This window comes from Bos indicus x Bos taurus, chromosome X, assembly GCF_003369695.1.
Source record: "Bos indicus x Bos taurus breed Angus x Brahman F1 hybrid chromosome X, Bos_hybrid_MaternalHap_v2.0, whole genome shotgun sequence".
Classification (NCBI taxonomy): Eukaryota; Metazoa; Chordata; class Mammalia; order Artiodactyla; family Bovidae; genus Bos; species Bos indicus x Bos taurus.
Window position 1 is genome coordinate 108,279,521 of NC_040105.1, and position 12,920 is coordinate 108,292,440.

General features: G+C 58.0%; 2 protein-coding genes across 4 annotated transcripts; one reads left to right on the forward strand and one right to left on the reverse strand.

Moving 5' to 3' along the window:
* Nucleotides 1–309: 309 nt before the first annotated feature.
* Nucleotides 310–4,182, reverse strand: SSR4 (signal sequence receptor subunit 4). 2 transcript variants are annotated; one of them, XM_027535510.1, is made up of 6 exons: nucleotides 3,978–4,182; nucleotides 2,073–2,191; nucleotides 1,226–1,300; nucleotides 971–1,060; nucleotides 646–711; nucleotides 310–471 (listed from the first exon to the last, which is right to left on the reverse strand). In XM_027535510.1, the coding sequence occupies exons 1-6, from the start codon at nucleotides 4,042–4,044 to the stop codon at nucleotides 367–369; spliced, it is 522 nt and encodes a 173-aa protein (XP_027391311.1). In that variant the 5' UTR covers nucleotides 4,045–4,182; the 3' UTR covers nucleotides 310–366. The 2 variants fall into 2 exon arrangements, with proteins under 2 accessions (XP_027391311.1, XP_027391312.1); XM_027535511.1 differs by having other exon boundaries at nucleotides 2,073–2,188; nucleotides 3,978–4,095.
* Nucleotides 4,183–4,333: 151 nt separating this feature from the next.
* On the forward strand, nucleotides 4,334–12,886 carry IDH3G (isocitrate dehydrogenase 3 (NAD(+)) gamma). Of its 2 annotated transcripts, XM_027535508.1 has the most exons (13): nucleotides 4,337–4,480; nucleotides 7,891–7,929; nucleotides 8,250–8,261; nucleotides 8,536–8,633; nucleotides 8,923–9,035; nucleotides 9,973–10,033; nucleotides 10,116–10,248; nucleotides 10,374–10,507; nucleotides 10,692–10,794; nucleotides 10,886–11,032; nucleotides 12,175–12,269; nucleotides 12,353–12,413; nucleotides 12,681–12,886. In XM_027535508.1, the coding sequence occupies exons 1-13, from the start codon at nucleotides 4,400–4,402 to the stop codon at nucleotides 12,780–12,782; spliced, it is 1,179 nt and encodes a 392-aa protein (XP_027391309.1). In that variant the 5' UTR covers nucleotides 4,337–4,399; the 3' UTR covers nucleotides 12,783–12,886. The 2 variants fall into 2 exon arrangements, with proteins under 2 accessions (XP_027391310.1, XP_027391309.1); XM_027535509.1 differs by lacking the exon at nucleotides 8,250–8,261 and having other exon boundaries at nucleotides 4,334–4,480.
* The last annotated feature ends 34 nt before the right edge of the window (nucleotides 12,887–12,920 follow it).

Below are 12,920 nucleotides of genomic sequence, written 5' to 3' on the forward strand. Positions count from 1 at the left end.
CAGTGGCAGGTGGTCAGAAGGCCCTTCCCTAGGTGGGCCCAGGCAGGCTGGGTGAGGGCAGGCAGACAAGGCCACACTCTTCCAGAAGACGGGTGGGAGGGAAACCATGAAGGCAACCCTGAGAGATGCTGGGCACTGAGCATTCAGTCCCAAAAACCATCTGAGGGCTAAGAACGGAGTGGTAGTGACAGCCAAGGAATGAAGCAGACACACATGAGGAGGAGAGGACCTCCAGACCTGTGCCGTCTGCTCGGGTGGATGGATGCTGGGCACCCAGCTCTGCCCATGTGCGTGACCCAGCTCCAGTGCTCAGGATAGCCAATAGCTCTTTATTCAAAGAAGCAAGGGTGGGGGCGGGCACCACCCTCAGGCCTGGATGTGGCTCTTGGCGCTGAAGGCAAGGTAGTAGATCACTAGTCCGATGGCTGCGGCCAGGACTTCAGTGGAGACCCAGGGCCCGTTCCAGGTACCCTGCAAGAAAGGAGAACCATGGTCTCCTTAGACGGGGGAGGGGGCCAGCCACTCCAGGGGGCACAAAGACACGCCACCCACCTTGGCGAAGCCCCCAGTGCCCCCTCAAAGGTGAGGCTGGCCATGTGCCCCACCCCTTCCCCTGGGCTGAGCCAGTCCCCTCCTCCAGCTTACCCGATGGTCTACGCTGACTGTGAATAGAGGTGGGATGACAGAAACGTCCTCATTGTTTCTCTGAGCCTGTGAGGGAGGTGCTGGGGTCAGGGGGCTCTGCCGGGTGGGCAGGTTGAGGCAGAACCCTGCCCAGAGTTGTGGGAGAAGAGAGGTGGGCAAAGGAAAGGCATGGGGCTAGCTGGGGTGGGCGGTCAGGCAGGAAGGTGGCTACCCATCCATCCTGCTCTGAGTTGGGAAGGGGGATGGGGATTGCAGGGGAGAGAAAGCTGTGGCTGTGGGCTGCACCCTCCCTCCAACAGGCCTGGGGGGCTTTGGGGACACTCACCTTCCTCAAGAGGCTATAGGACTCCTCATCAAAGAACCGGACCTCATAGGTGCCCGCATGGGCGCTCTTGTGATCTAGGCTCCAGGACACCTGGGTGGGGTGCGTTTGGCAAGGGGTGGATATGATGGGCGTGCTGCTGCTACCAGCGCACAGAGTCCAAGGACCTCAGCTCAGCTGGCCAAGCCGCCCAGGGCTTCAGGCTGCACCTGCGAGCAGGTGGCCTCCCCCTAAAGTGACGGCCACAGCCTCCCTTACCTGGTAACGTCCCACGTCCTGGCCCCGGGTGACAGGAAATTGTTTTCCACTGACGTCAGCATAGAGAGCCATGTTCTGGGGGGAGGGGATAAAAAGAGAGTCACCTTCTCCCTTCTTGTGCTGTCTGTGAGGTTCCGCTATGCCCACGCCTAGGGTAAGCAGGTTGCCAGGCAGAGTCAGGGACTGTGCTGGGTCTGGTAGGGGCACCAAGTGAGAACCATGGGGGCCAGTCTCTCCATGTTGGTCTTGCTCCTTGGGGACCACACCTCCCCGCTGGCCTGGCCTCCCTAATCCCCAGCAAGCCTGTTAGGTGAACAGGGGTGAGATGACTGAAGTGTTCTCTTTTCTTCTCTTGAGTCTGGAAGTGAGTACTGGGATCAGGGGCACCCAAGGAGCTGCCTAAAGAAGGTGGTACCTAAGAAAGCCCAACTTCCATCTTTCTTTGGGCCTTCAGGTTGCAGGGACCCAGGCCAGGGCTGCTCAGTTTTTAAGTCACCAAATGCCCATGTAGACACACGTTTCAGCCAAGAGCAACCAGAAAGGGGATACAGGAGCCCTGGGGCTGAGCCTGGCTCTCTCTCTTCCCATGAGCATGCTTTCCAGACCCAGCAAAGTGTCTGCCTACACTGCTGCGTGGGGGAAAAGTAGACCTGGCCGGTGAGCTGGATGTTCTTTAGTCACCTGTGCCCTGTTCTCGCCTTCAGCTGGGCAGCGAAACCCTGATGCTCGCTCTGTCCTCGTGGAGCCCTGGGTCTGGGCTCACCTGGTGCTACTGAGGACCCAAAGGCTCAGGCTCCCTGCCCACCTCTGAGCCTTTGCCCTCTTGGCTGAAGCCCTGCTGCCTCACCTGGACCCTGTTCTTGCAAGTCAAGGAGATCTCCACGATGAAGACAGTCTCAGTAGAAATGACAGCATCCGAGGTGGTATAGTAGGAAGGGGTGATCTGGGGCTCCACACAGGCCTCTGCTGCAGGGAGGAGGCAGAGAGGGAGGGATAAGGCCTGGCTTTCGCTCACTGAGTTGCAGGGCAGAAGGGACCACCCTACCCCACTTCCCAGAGCTCATCCACTAAAGACACAATGGGCCCTTTGGACCCTGCCAGGTGGAGTCTGGGAGACGGATCCAAATGACCAATCAGAAGTGCAGGGGACAAGAGGGGTGGGGTAGCCTTTAAGGAAGGCAGAGAAAGGGGGATGGGAAGACTGTGTGTGTGGAACCTCGATGTCAGGGCAAAAGAACAGGTGAGCATGTTGGGGGGTGGGAAGTGCACTGTGTGAATTCACTGCACAACTCAACTCTGTACCTGGACCTACAGACAGAAAAGCCACGCAATGGTTTAGGGATACAGCCTGCCCTGGAATACCCCAAAAGCCCAGGGCTAGGCTGACCTCAATTCAGAGCTGCAAGGCCCTAGCTAGTTGACTGAAGACGTGCTCTGCAGACATAAAAGCACAAAAGCTTATGCGGGCTTCCCACATGAAGGGTCTCTGCCCCAGACAGTTGACAGAAAGCCAAGACTGGCCCCAGCAGTTCCGGAGGAAAGGAAATGGGCGATCTGGGTCCAGACGCACAACTTGTCCTCCTGCTGCCCTGAGAGAAAGAACACACCCTCACCATCTCCACACTGCTAGAGGCCACAGGGAAGGAAAGGTTTCACCAGGCACCAGCTGCTCTAACGCGGTGTCAGGGCAGGGCCATGACTTAGGCTGAGGCTTGGGACTGAACCAGTGGGAGGAAGATGCCTGGGAATGTCGGTGGGAAGTGGTTCTCAGGAGCCACGTTCCCCAGATGCTTCCACACTTTGCCAAGTTTGACCTTCCTCCAGACGCGGGAAAGCACAGTTTCACGGTCAGGTTTGTCCTTTCCAGGCATCACTGCCTACAGCATGGGGAGTTCCTGAGGAGCCAGTGACCAGGGTGTGGGTTGGGTGGCCACTGAGGCTGGTGAAACACTCCAGGCCATCAGGGGTGCTGGCCTGAAGTAGGGCAGATAAAGTGCTCAAAGTGGTCCTAACCCAGTCCAGGCCCCCAGGCCCATTGTGGGCTCCTGGAAGGACCTCCTGCTAAACCCACTTCTGGACTCCAGTGTCAGTCAGAACTCAGCCGGGCCACTGTTAACAACCTCTCAAGAATGTGAAGCCATCTGACTCTGCTGAAAAACCCTATACGGATCCAACAAGGCCTTAGGGGACACAAACCAAGCGTCTGATCCAGACACTCATCTTTCCCTCTTCAGGTCCCTTCTAACTCGTCTGCACTCTGGGCCCTTCTGCCTGGACCGTCTCTGCTTCCTCGCTTCACTCGGAGCCCCATTCCTAGGGAGGCCTGACCCCACATCGGGTCAGATGGTTCCTCTCCACCGGCTCAGTTTTTCGCTCCGATCGCCCTACACTGCAGAGCTTTGCTCCTGTCCACTCCCCTCCCCGCCCAGATCGGGGGCTCTAGGAGTGGCGGCAGGGACGAGTGTCACTTTCCCTGCTGGAGCTGGGGCCAGGCGCACAGAAAGGCTCTGGGAGTCTTCCTCACTGGAGCAGACGGGGCACAGATCAGGCTGTTTCTTCCAGCAGCTCAGCTGCTGGGTGAACGTGTGTGGTGCACGAGAGCATGGTGGCCTCGGCCGCCGCGACCAGAGACCACCTGCCTCTCAGAGGGAGAAGGCCCAGACCCCCGCTCTGCCCGCACCCGTCCTCCCCCGACGCACCACCAGTCGTGGGTGAGAGGCTCGCCAGAAAAGAACTCCGGCCAGGCCGCTACCTGAGCAGCAGGAGAGACCGGACAGCAGCAGTAGCGCCAGGGCGCCGAGAGATGCCAGCGCCGCCATCGCCTGTTCTCTGCCAAGGGAAAAAGAGAGTGGTTAGCCTGAACACGAGGAGTAGACGAGGAAGCGCGACGCGTCAGCGGCCGCCGCAGCCAATCGGGCGCCGGCGGGCTGGGCGGGCCTCTGACGTCGCCGGCGGTACTGACGTGTCTCCTCCCCGGACCAGGCGCCCAGCCGACCGCCCCCCAAAGATGGCGGCGGCGGCGCCTCCGGCGCCGGAAAAAGGCGTGGGAAACCGGCGCGGCCGTGTGCGTGCGTACTGCCGGGACCACGCCCCCTCCCGAGACGTCGCGCTCCGCCGAGTCTCGCGAGAGCGGCAGCTGCGTGTCGGAACCTGCGGCTGTCTTCACGTTCTGTCATGGCGCTGAAGGTGGCGACGGCCGCGGGCGGCGCTGTGAAGGCAGCGCTCAGGCCGGCCCTCCTCTGGCGTCCTTGGGAGGTGAGAGGGAGGAGCGGCCCACGGGGACATCCGCCGCACTCACTAAGAGCTGTTAGCAACTCGGCGGGGTTAGGCGGGCCGCCGCCGCGCTCGGACCGTTCTGGAGCCCGATTGGCTGCGGGCCTCACGGGGAGGGGAGCGTGTCGCGGCCCGGGGTTGATTGGCCACCTCCGCTGTCAGTGAAGGGGTTAGCTTAAGTTGACCCTGGTCTGGCGCTCCAGGAGTCTGCATGTGGTGGCGGGGGAGTTCCCGGCGAGCGGGGGGCAGTGTCACTTCCCAGTGTCCTTGTGGGAACCCTTGTGAGGCGGTCGCGTGTCCGGCCCGCCTTGCTCCTGTGCTCCTGGGAATCCGTTCCCGGCCGCCCGTCCTCCTCGGATTTCCCTCTTATGAACCGCTTTGCCACCTCTCCCAGTGGAGGTGGCCAGTCTGATTTTTCGGTGCCCCAGGGGCTTTCCCACCCTGCAGGCGCTGGGAATGGGAAGGAGCTAGGATTCCTGAAGCTGGCGGCGGGTCGGGAGGCCGCGAGGACTTTGCTTCCATCGTTCTCTGTTTAGGATCTTGCTTGTTCGGGTCTGATTCCTCTCGTGACACACTTCCATGAGGATAGTGTAGTCCCTAGGTGGGTGGGAAGTCCTAAGCGTCATCAAGTCGGGACTGGCCCGAAGGGATGAGAGGTCTGACCTCTCTCTCTGGGCTCCAGTTTCCCCTCGCTGTCAAAGAATCCACCCACCTCTGACCTTCCAGAACTCAGTGACTTTGCTGACACTCCTTGCGGTCACATCTCCTGGCATGCTTCCCCGCTCTGAGCCTTTGGGAAGGCTGGCCTGTCGCAGCTTCTGCCTTATTAAATTCTGTGTTAAGTGCTGACTTCTCCCACTTGCTGGCGAGAGGCTTTCTAAAGGTTCCTGGCCGCTAGGCTCTTGCAGGATCCTGATGGGGACATTTGTCTCCTTGCTGACTTCACCTGTGTGTGTGCTTGTGTTCATATTGGGCCGGGAATGAGGAGACTGAAAGGCTGCTAGCTGGGGAATGCCTTGCCCCAGACTGGTTGTCTTGGGTATGGGAACCTTTAGAGATGAAGCCCAGATCTTTGGTCCCAGTTAGTGGGACCTTGTGGGAAAACATGCAGACACCATTGGTACTTGATCCAACAGAAACATACTGAAGAGAGAAACTTCACTAAGGTGTGCAGCACAGGAGCCCTTTGGTTGAATCACATACCATTCTGGAGTGCTTTCTGTGGTACTCTGAAAGGACGAGGGTAACAGTCCACCTTCCTGCTTGATGAACAAGCTGGAGACCAATGCATGTATCACATCTTGCCTTGTCCTGGGGTCCTTTGATGGATAGGTTCACAGAATCTTTGTAACTCTCTGAAGGAAGGGGCCTGAGTCTGTCCAGAGCAAGGTCAGGGAAGTTGCTATCCCGAGAGCTCTCTGGGTCTTTGGCCAAAGCTGGATGGAACATGTAGCATTGGGACCAGATGAGGGAGAGGTTCAGCCCTGGTGGTAGTCATGGGACCCACGGTCTGGTGGGGGGTTCTTGCACTGAAATAGAGCCAGGCACGGTGTGAGTGGTGGCTCACCATCGTGGCCAGGTCACCTGCCCCGTGCCTGTGGGCCTCAGAGAGCTGGAACCCAGGAGGAATTAGCTGGCAGCCATAGGGGCCAGCCCAGCATCTCCTCATTGGTCACCAGCCTTGCACACTGGCCTGAGGGGCTGCTGAGGTGAAGGGGAGCCCTCATCCCTCAGCTCGGGACTGAACAGCTTGCATACCTCTTTTCACTTAATGCTTCCAGTGGTCAGATAAAGTAGGCACCTCTGTTCCATGGATTTCAGGTAAGGGAAAGAAGCTTAGCAAGGTTAAGCTGTTTGCCACCAGGAGTAGTGGATGGAGGCTTTGGACTGAGGTCTCCCTAGTCTCAGAACCTGCCATATCTTTCTTCATCTTTTGATGTGTTCAGTTCAGTCAAGAAATGTGTTTCGTGTCCCAGCTCTGGACCAGGCATTCTTCTGGGTCCTGGGGTGATAGTAGGAGATCAGACAGACACCGCGTCCACTCTGGGGCTTAAGGGTTGGAGAAGGAGTGAGGCAGCCATAACCTAGGGAGATGGGGATTGGGAGGAAGGGAACGAGTAGGGCTTTGCAGCCCAAGGGGACCAGCAGCTCAGCAGCCTTAGGGCATCGGGAAGGCTTCCTGGAGGAAGGGCAGTCTAAGCCACCATGTGCAAGTTTGTGTCGAGAGCCTATAGAGAGATGAATCTAGATACTGACAGTTGCTAGAAGGCAAACAGAAAAACCCCAAGCATGCATCTGGCTCCTGATCCGGGGGCTCCGCGGATCAGTAGAAACCCAAGGAGCATCTTGTCCTGTTCATCACCCCCTTCCTAACTCCTATACCTGCAGAGCTTTGTGCAAGTGGGTACCTTGTGAAAACCAGCCGGAGAGACCCACATGGGGTGGTCAGCCTCTGCCTGAGCTTTCTAGACTCCTAGCAGGAAGGCAAGGCTCTTTGGGAAATGGCCACAGTGACTATCATTGGCTGGCATCCTCTGCTGCTCCCCCAGCAGGCAAGTGGCAGGGCATCCCTGAGTGAGAAGGAGGGACTGTGGCTCAGTCCCCGCCTCTTTGCATTGAGCGGCACACAGGTGGGGCTCCCCAGAGAGGAAAGTGTGAGCCTGTAGCCCCCTGTGGCAGGAGCTGGGACCTGGGCTTCTTCCTCCAGGTGAGTGTGGGGACTCCAGATGGGTCCCTCTGAGCACCTGTCCCATTTGACTCAAGTGGCTGTTGCTCTGAAGCTCTCAGGCATGGCACCGACATGACCACGTGTGGCCGTTGCAAGTGGGGGGGTTGGGGACATCTGTCATCCACGCAGGCCACGAAGCATCTTTGCAAACCTTTATAAAGGCCTTAATTAAGGATGAGCATCTGCTCTTCTTCTGATCCTAGAGGGCTATTCCCCATGTGGCCAGTAGGGCTAATCTTTGGCTGGGCAGAGGGCTGGGTGCTATCTTTTCCCCTCTGGTTTCCATGATCCGGATCGTCGCCATGTTCTGATTGTATGCTGCTTTTGTAGTAAGGAGACGTGATGGAAAAAAATGACATGCATCACGGTCGTGGTAGCCTTGTGGTTTGCTATTATGGTTTCCCTTTTGTACTGTGTTGAGTGTGCCAATTTCTGCTCACTCAACAGACCGCACTGAGCAGGAAAAATTGGCTGAGAAAACTCAGAAACAGCAAAAGGCGGGGAGGGAAGCGTCAACATTTCTGTAAATGTCTTTGGACAGCGGAAGCTCCAGAGCCACAGGGCCTATCTGGGCATGGTGGGGGTGCCCACCTCCCCTGCCAGGAGCTCGGCTGACCCTGGCCAACTTGACAACAACCACTGGCATCTGGGTTCTCTCTGCCAGGTTCTAGGTTCCCACGAGGCCCCCCGGAGGAGCTTCTCAGTAAGTAACCTGCCCTAGTGCATACAGGCACGTGTCCGTCTGTACGTGTGTGCAGAAGAGTGTGTGTGCAGGTGCATGTGGATGGGTTTGTGGGCACCTGGGGTGTAGAGGGGTGTGTGTGTGGGCACATGTGTGTGCCACGCCTCTTGGCTCTGTTCCCTCCATGTGTCCCCTGAGGCGCAATCTCCACCTCTCCTCCTTCCCTCCTCTCCTCTCCTCCTCCCCTGAACCCTGGGGGCAAAGCCTGGTTCCCTGGGCCCTGCCTTGTTCTTCTAACCTCGGCTGATCTGTGTCTTCTTCCTTCCTGTCCCCGCCTCTAGCAACAAACAATTGTGAGTATCCTTCCCGCCTGCCTGTTTGTCAGGTTGGGGGCTTTTAGTGGCTTTGGGGTTGACCCAGTTCCAGGCGGAGGTGGGACCTGCTTCTGTGGTTGCCCTCCTGACTTGGGGGGACTGCAACCCCCCACGAGCAGCGCTGCACTGTGGGTGGGGCAGGGCATATGGTTGGGGTACCCTGAGTTGGCACCTCCCAATTGGCTGGCCCACTGAGTCAGGACTCGAGGGAGGAAGGGAACTGAAGGCCTGCCCCCTCCCCCCTCCCTTCCAGCCCCCGTCGGCGAAGTATGGTGGGCGGCACACGGTGACCATGATCCCGGGAGATGGCATTGGGCCAGAGCTCATGCTGCACGTCAAGTCAGTGTTCAGGTATAGAGGGGGACCCTGAGAACGGGGCACCATGAGGGTAGCGAGCCAGTGGTGGGCAGCCCCTTGTCCTGGTGCCTGCCCTCCTGACAGGCTGAGCCGGGTGAGGGGGAGGGCAGAACCCGAGCGACTCATGCCTTCTTGGAGTGTCAGGGCACCCCCATCAGCTGGCACAGCTAGGCTCAGTCTCCCCTTGGCCAGAGCCCAGGCAGAGTGGGCAACAGCAGAGGAGAGACCTCTGTGCCCTGTGCTCGGGGCCTGGGATCACCGTCCTGATCCCACTCTGCCCCAGGCATGCATGTGTGCCTGTGGACTTTGAAGAGGTGCACGTGAGCTCCACCGCGGACGAGGAGGACATCCGCAATGCCATCATGGCCATCCGTCGGAACCGCGTAGCCCTGAAGGGTGAGACTCCCTTGTGAGCTGACCCTTGTCCTTGGGCGCCCATGGGTGCTGCACCTCGGTGGTCTCGGTGTCACTAGCTGCTGTGGGAGCCTGTCTAGGCGTGGGCTCCCTCCCGCCTGGGGCCGCCCTCTTTGCTGGAGTCAGCTGTGGCTCTCAGAGTCTTCCTTCACACGCTGGGTGTCACACCGATGCAGGTTTAAGCCCCCACTGGTGGCCTTGGCTCTAGTTGGCACAGCTGTGGAAGTTACAGCTGGGAGCTTGACCCTCGCTGAGTGTTCCTCAGTTGGGTCCAGCTCCTTAAACTTTCCATCACTCATTCTGCACACTTGAGCCCATCACCTGCTCTGTAGGAGCAGTGAGTGAGCCGAGACAAAGGTAGAGATGCAGGCCCTGGCTGTCGCCTGGAGGGGCTGACATGCCAATGATAGGGTGCCCGAGGTAGCCCCGTGGGGACCTGAGAAGGGCCCCCTCAACTTGGCATTCTCTGACTGCCTTCTCTCAGGGGCAGCTGGCCCTCTGGGTGCCCTGGTTCCAGCCAAGGTGAAGGCGTGGTCTTTTACAGGCAACTCTTGCCTGCCCCTGAGCTGGAGCTCTTGTGGCACCTTGACACAAGGCCTGGCACGAACCCTGGCCAAGCTGCCCTTGCAGCTGGACCCTGGCCTTGCCAAGCCTCACCCAGGGTCTCGCAAGACCTTCTGGCTAGCTGCCAGCTGTTTTCATCCCTTCCTTCATTTAGTATTTATCGAGCGTCTGTTATGTGCCAGGAAGCCATCAGTGAACTCAACACTCAGACGCACACATCCATCCGCCCTCATGGCACTTCGACTGCAAGTGCGCTAGGGTGTTCTGTGAAGCCCTGCTCCCACCAGCTCAAATGCGGGAGTACACTGGAGCCTGGGCCCTTCTCCAGCCTGCTGGTCTTGTTTCTGTCCTGCAGGCAACATTGAAACAAACCACAACCTGCCCCCATCCCACAAATCGCGAAACAACATCCTTCGGTGAGAGCCAAGGGCGCAGCGTGGGTGCTGGGTGGGGATGGTGGTGGCCGCGGCCGGCTGATCTGATTTGGTACACCTGCAGCACCAGCCTGGACCTCTATGCCAACGTCATCCACTGTAAGAGCCTGCCAGGTGTGGTGACCCGGCATCGGGACATTGATATCCTCATTGTCCGGGAGAACACAGAGGGCGAGTACAGCAGCCTGGAACACGAGGTGAGTGGGGCGCAGGGGGCACCTGGCTAGGCCGGTAGTCAGGAAGGCCATGCCTGGACAGAACCTCATGCCAGAGGGCAGGCTCCGACAGGATATGAGTCTCCTGTCCCTCCTCGCCTTCCCAGAGTGTGGCGGGCGTGGTGGAGAGCCTGAAGATCATCACCAAGGCCAAGTCCCTGCGTATTGCTGAGTACGCCTTCCAACTGGCCCAGGAGAGCGGGCGCAAGAAAGTGACAGCCGTGCACAAGGCCAACATCATGTACGTCCCCAACGCTGCCCCTCTGCGCCAGGGCCCAGGCCTGCTCTCAGTGCACACATCGGGGGGAGGTGGAACGGGGTTCTTCCCACTCTGCAAATGGGACTGGTGGTTCTGTGGTGTTGGTGAATACCGTCCCTCTGGTGGGTGGTGGCCGTGGCCAAGCTGGTGTCCTGCATCACCCTAGGAAACTGGGCGATGGGCTTTTCCTCCAGTGCTGCAGGGAAGTGGCAGCCCGCTACCCCCAGATCACCTTTGAGAATATGATTGTGGACAACACCACCATGCAGGTAGTTGGGCTGCCATGCTGCATGGGCCCCTGCCCTGGGTGCATGGGCCTGCTGGTGCTCCAACTCCTGACTGCTGCTCCCCACCCCACAGCTGGTGTCCCGGCCCCAGCAGTTTGATGTCATGGTGATGCCCAATCTCTATGGCAACATCGTCAACAACGTCTGTGCTGGGCTAGTTGGGGGCCCCGGCCTTGTGGCTGGGGCCAACTATGGCCATGTGTATGCCGTGTTTGAGACGGTGAGTGCCACCAGCGATGCCAAGGTCATGGGCCTTTGTGAACTAGGGCTCAGTCAGTTCAGTTGCTCAGTCGTGTCTGACCCTTTGCCACCCCATGGACTGCAATCATGCTAGTCCTCCCTGTCCATCACCAATTCCTAGAGCTTGCTCAAACTCATGTCCATTGAGTCGGTGATGCCATCCAACCATCTCATCCTCTGTCGTCCCCTTCTCCTCCCACCTTAAATCTTCCCCAGCATCAAGGTCTTTCCCAAGGACTCAGTTTTTCCCATCATGTGGCCAAAGTATTGGAGCTTCAGCTTCAACATCAGTCCTTCCACTGAATATTCAGGACTGATTTCCTTTAGGATTGACTGGTTTGACCTCCTTGCAGTCCAGGGGACTCTTAAGAGTCTTCTCCAACACCACAGTTCAAAAGCATCAATTCTTTGGCACTCAGCTTGCTTTATGGTCCAACTCTCACACCCATACTTGAAAGTGAAAGTGGAGTTGCTCAGTCAGTGTCCAACTCCTTGCGACCCCATGGAGTGTAGCTCTTCTGTCCACGGGATCCTCTGGGCAAGTACACTGGAGTGGGTTGCCGTTTCCTTCTCCAGGGGATCTTCATCTTTCCAACCCAGGGATTGAACCCTGGTCTCCAGCATTGCAGACAGACTCTCTACCATCTGAGCCACAAGGGAAGTCCACATACGTTACTACTGGAAAAACCATAGCTTTGACTAGATGGACTTTTGTCAACAAAGGTCGGCAAAAAACTATAGCTCATACACTTTCTAGTTCAGTCATTGAAAGTAAATTATTTAGTGGTTTCTAGAATATTCAAAATTTTGCAAACATCCCCACTAATTCTAGAACATTTTCATCACCATAGAGAGAAATTTTGTAGGCCCTTGCCCTCTGCGATGGCCCACTCTGTAGAGCATGCTTCTCTCTGAATCTGAATGAATCCACTTCTTACCAAAAAAAAAAAAAAATCTGGTAATTGTGGCCAGCATTCTCTTTCCCTTCCCCCCAGCCCCTCGCACCAATCTCATCTGCTCAGTCTCTGGATTTGCCTGTTCTGGACAGTTCACACCAATGCAGGATACCCTCAACATTCTTACATTCACCAGCCCCCTCCTTTTTCATGTCGCCTCTTCCAGGCTACAAGGAACACAGGGAAGAGTATTGCCAATAAGAACATTGCCAACCCCACAGCTACACTGCTGGCAAGTTGCATGATGCTCGACCACCTCAAGTAAGTGGCTTCTCAATGCCCGGCCATCAGCCCCCAGACTGCGAACGAGGCCCAGAGGACTGAATTCTGTTCTTCTTCCTCAGGCTGCACTCCTATGCCACCTCCATCCGCAAGGCCGTCCTGGCATCCATGGACAATGAAAACGTGAGGCCCCCCAACCCCCACCCCTCTCCCAGGTTGAGCTGATAGGACGCCCAAGGGGCTGGAAATGGTGACCTAGCGCCACCATGAGGAGGGTGACACCAGGTTGGCTGGGCCTTCTTGGCCTTAGCTGGTACTGCGGCCCCCCTGGTGGCCCTTCCAGCTCCTGCAGGCCACAGAGTGTAGTGGGCAGCCCTGGGCTGCCTGCAGGCCAGGGCTCAGGGATTGGCCGGATCCTGGTGTGTGCCCAAGTTTGCCCGTCTCCTGCAGATGCACACCCCAGACATCGGGGGCCAGGGCACCACGTCGGAAGCCATCCAGGACATCATCCGCCATATCCGTGTCATTAACGGTCGGGCCGTGGAGGCCTAGGCTGTCCCCAGGACTGTTTAGGCCCACTCTTCAGATCTGCTTGGCGCCACCAGCACCCTGGGTGGCTCAGTGGGCGGACCCAGAATAAACCCACTTCCGCCCCAGCCCTTGGTGGCGTGCTTTTGTCACTATTGACGC

What these genes read in the sequence shown, in the direction of transcription:
- SSR4 (XM_027535510.1), bottom strand. Translation starts at nt 4,044, where the DNA reads ATGGCGGCGCTGGCATCTCTCGGCGCCCTGGCGCTACTGCTGCTGTCC. An exon ending in AGGACGTGGGACGTTACCAG is followed by an intron (nt 1,061 to 1,225) that starts GTAAGGGAGGCT and finishes CACCCCACCCAG; the next exon opens with GTGTCCTGGAGCCTAGATCA. An exon ending in CCTATAGCCTCTTGAGGAAG is followed by an intron (nt 712 to 970) that starts GTGAGTGTCCCC and finishes CCTCCCTCACAG; the next exon opens with GCTCAGAGAAACAATGAGGA.
- IDH3G (XM_027535508.1), top strand. Translation starts at nt 4,400, where the DNA reads ATGGCGCTGAAGGTGGCGACGGCCGCGGGCGGCGCTGTGAAGGCAGCG. An exon ending in ACAGCAGCCTGGAACACGAG is followed by an intron (nt 10,249 to 10,373) that starts GTGAGTGGGGCG and finishes TCGCCTTCCCAG; the next exon opens with AGTGTGGCGGGCGTGGTGGA. An exon ending in CATCCATGGACAATGAAAAC is followed by an intron (nt 12,414 to 12,680) that starts GTGAGGCCCCCC and finishes CGTCTCCTGCAG; the next exon opens with ATGCACACCCCAGACATCGG.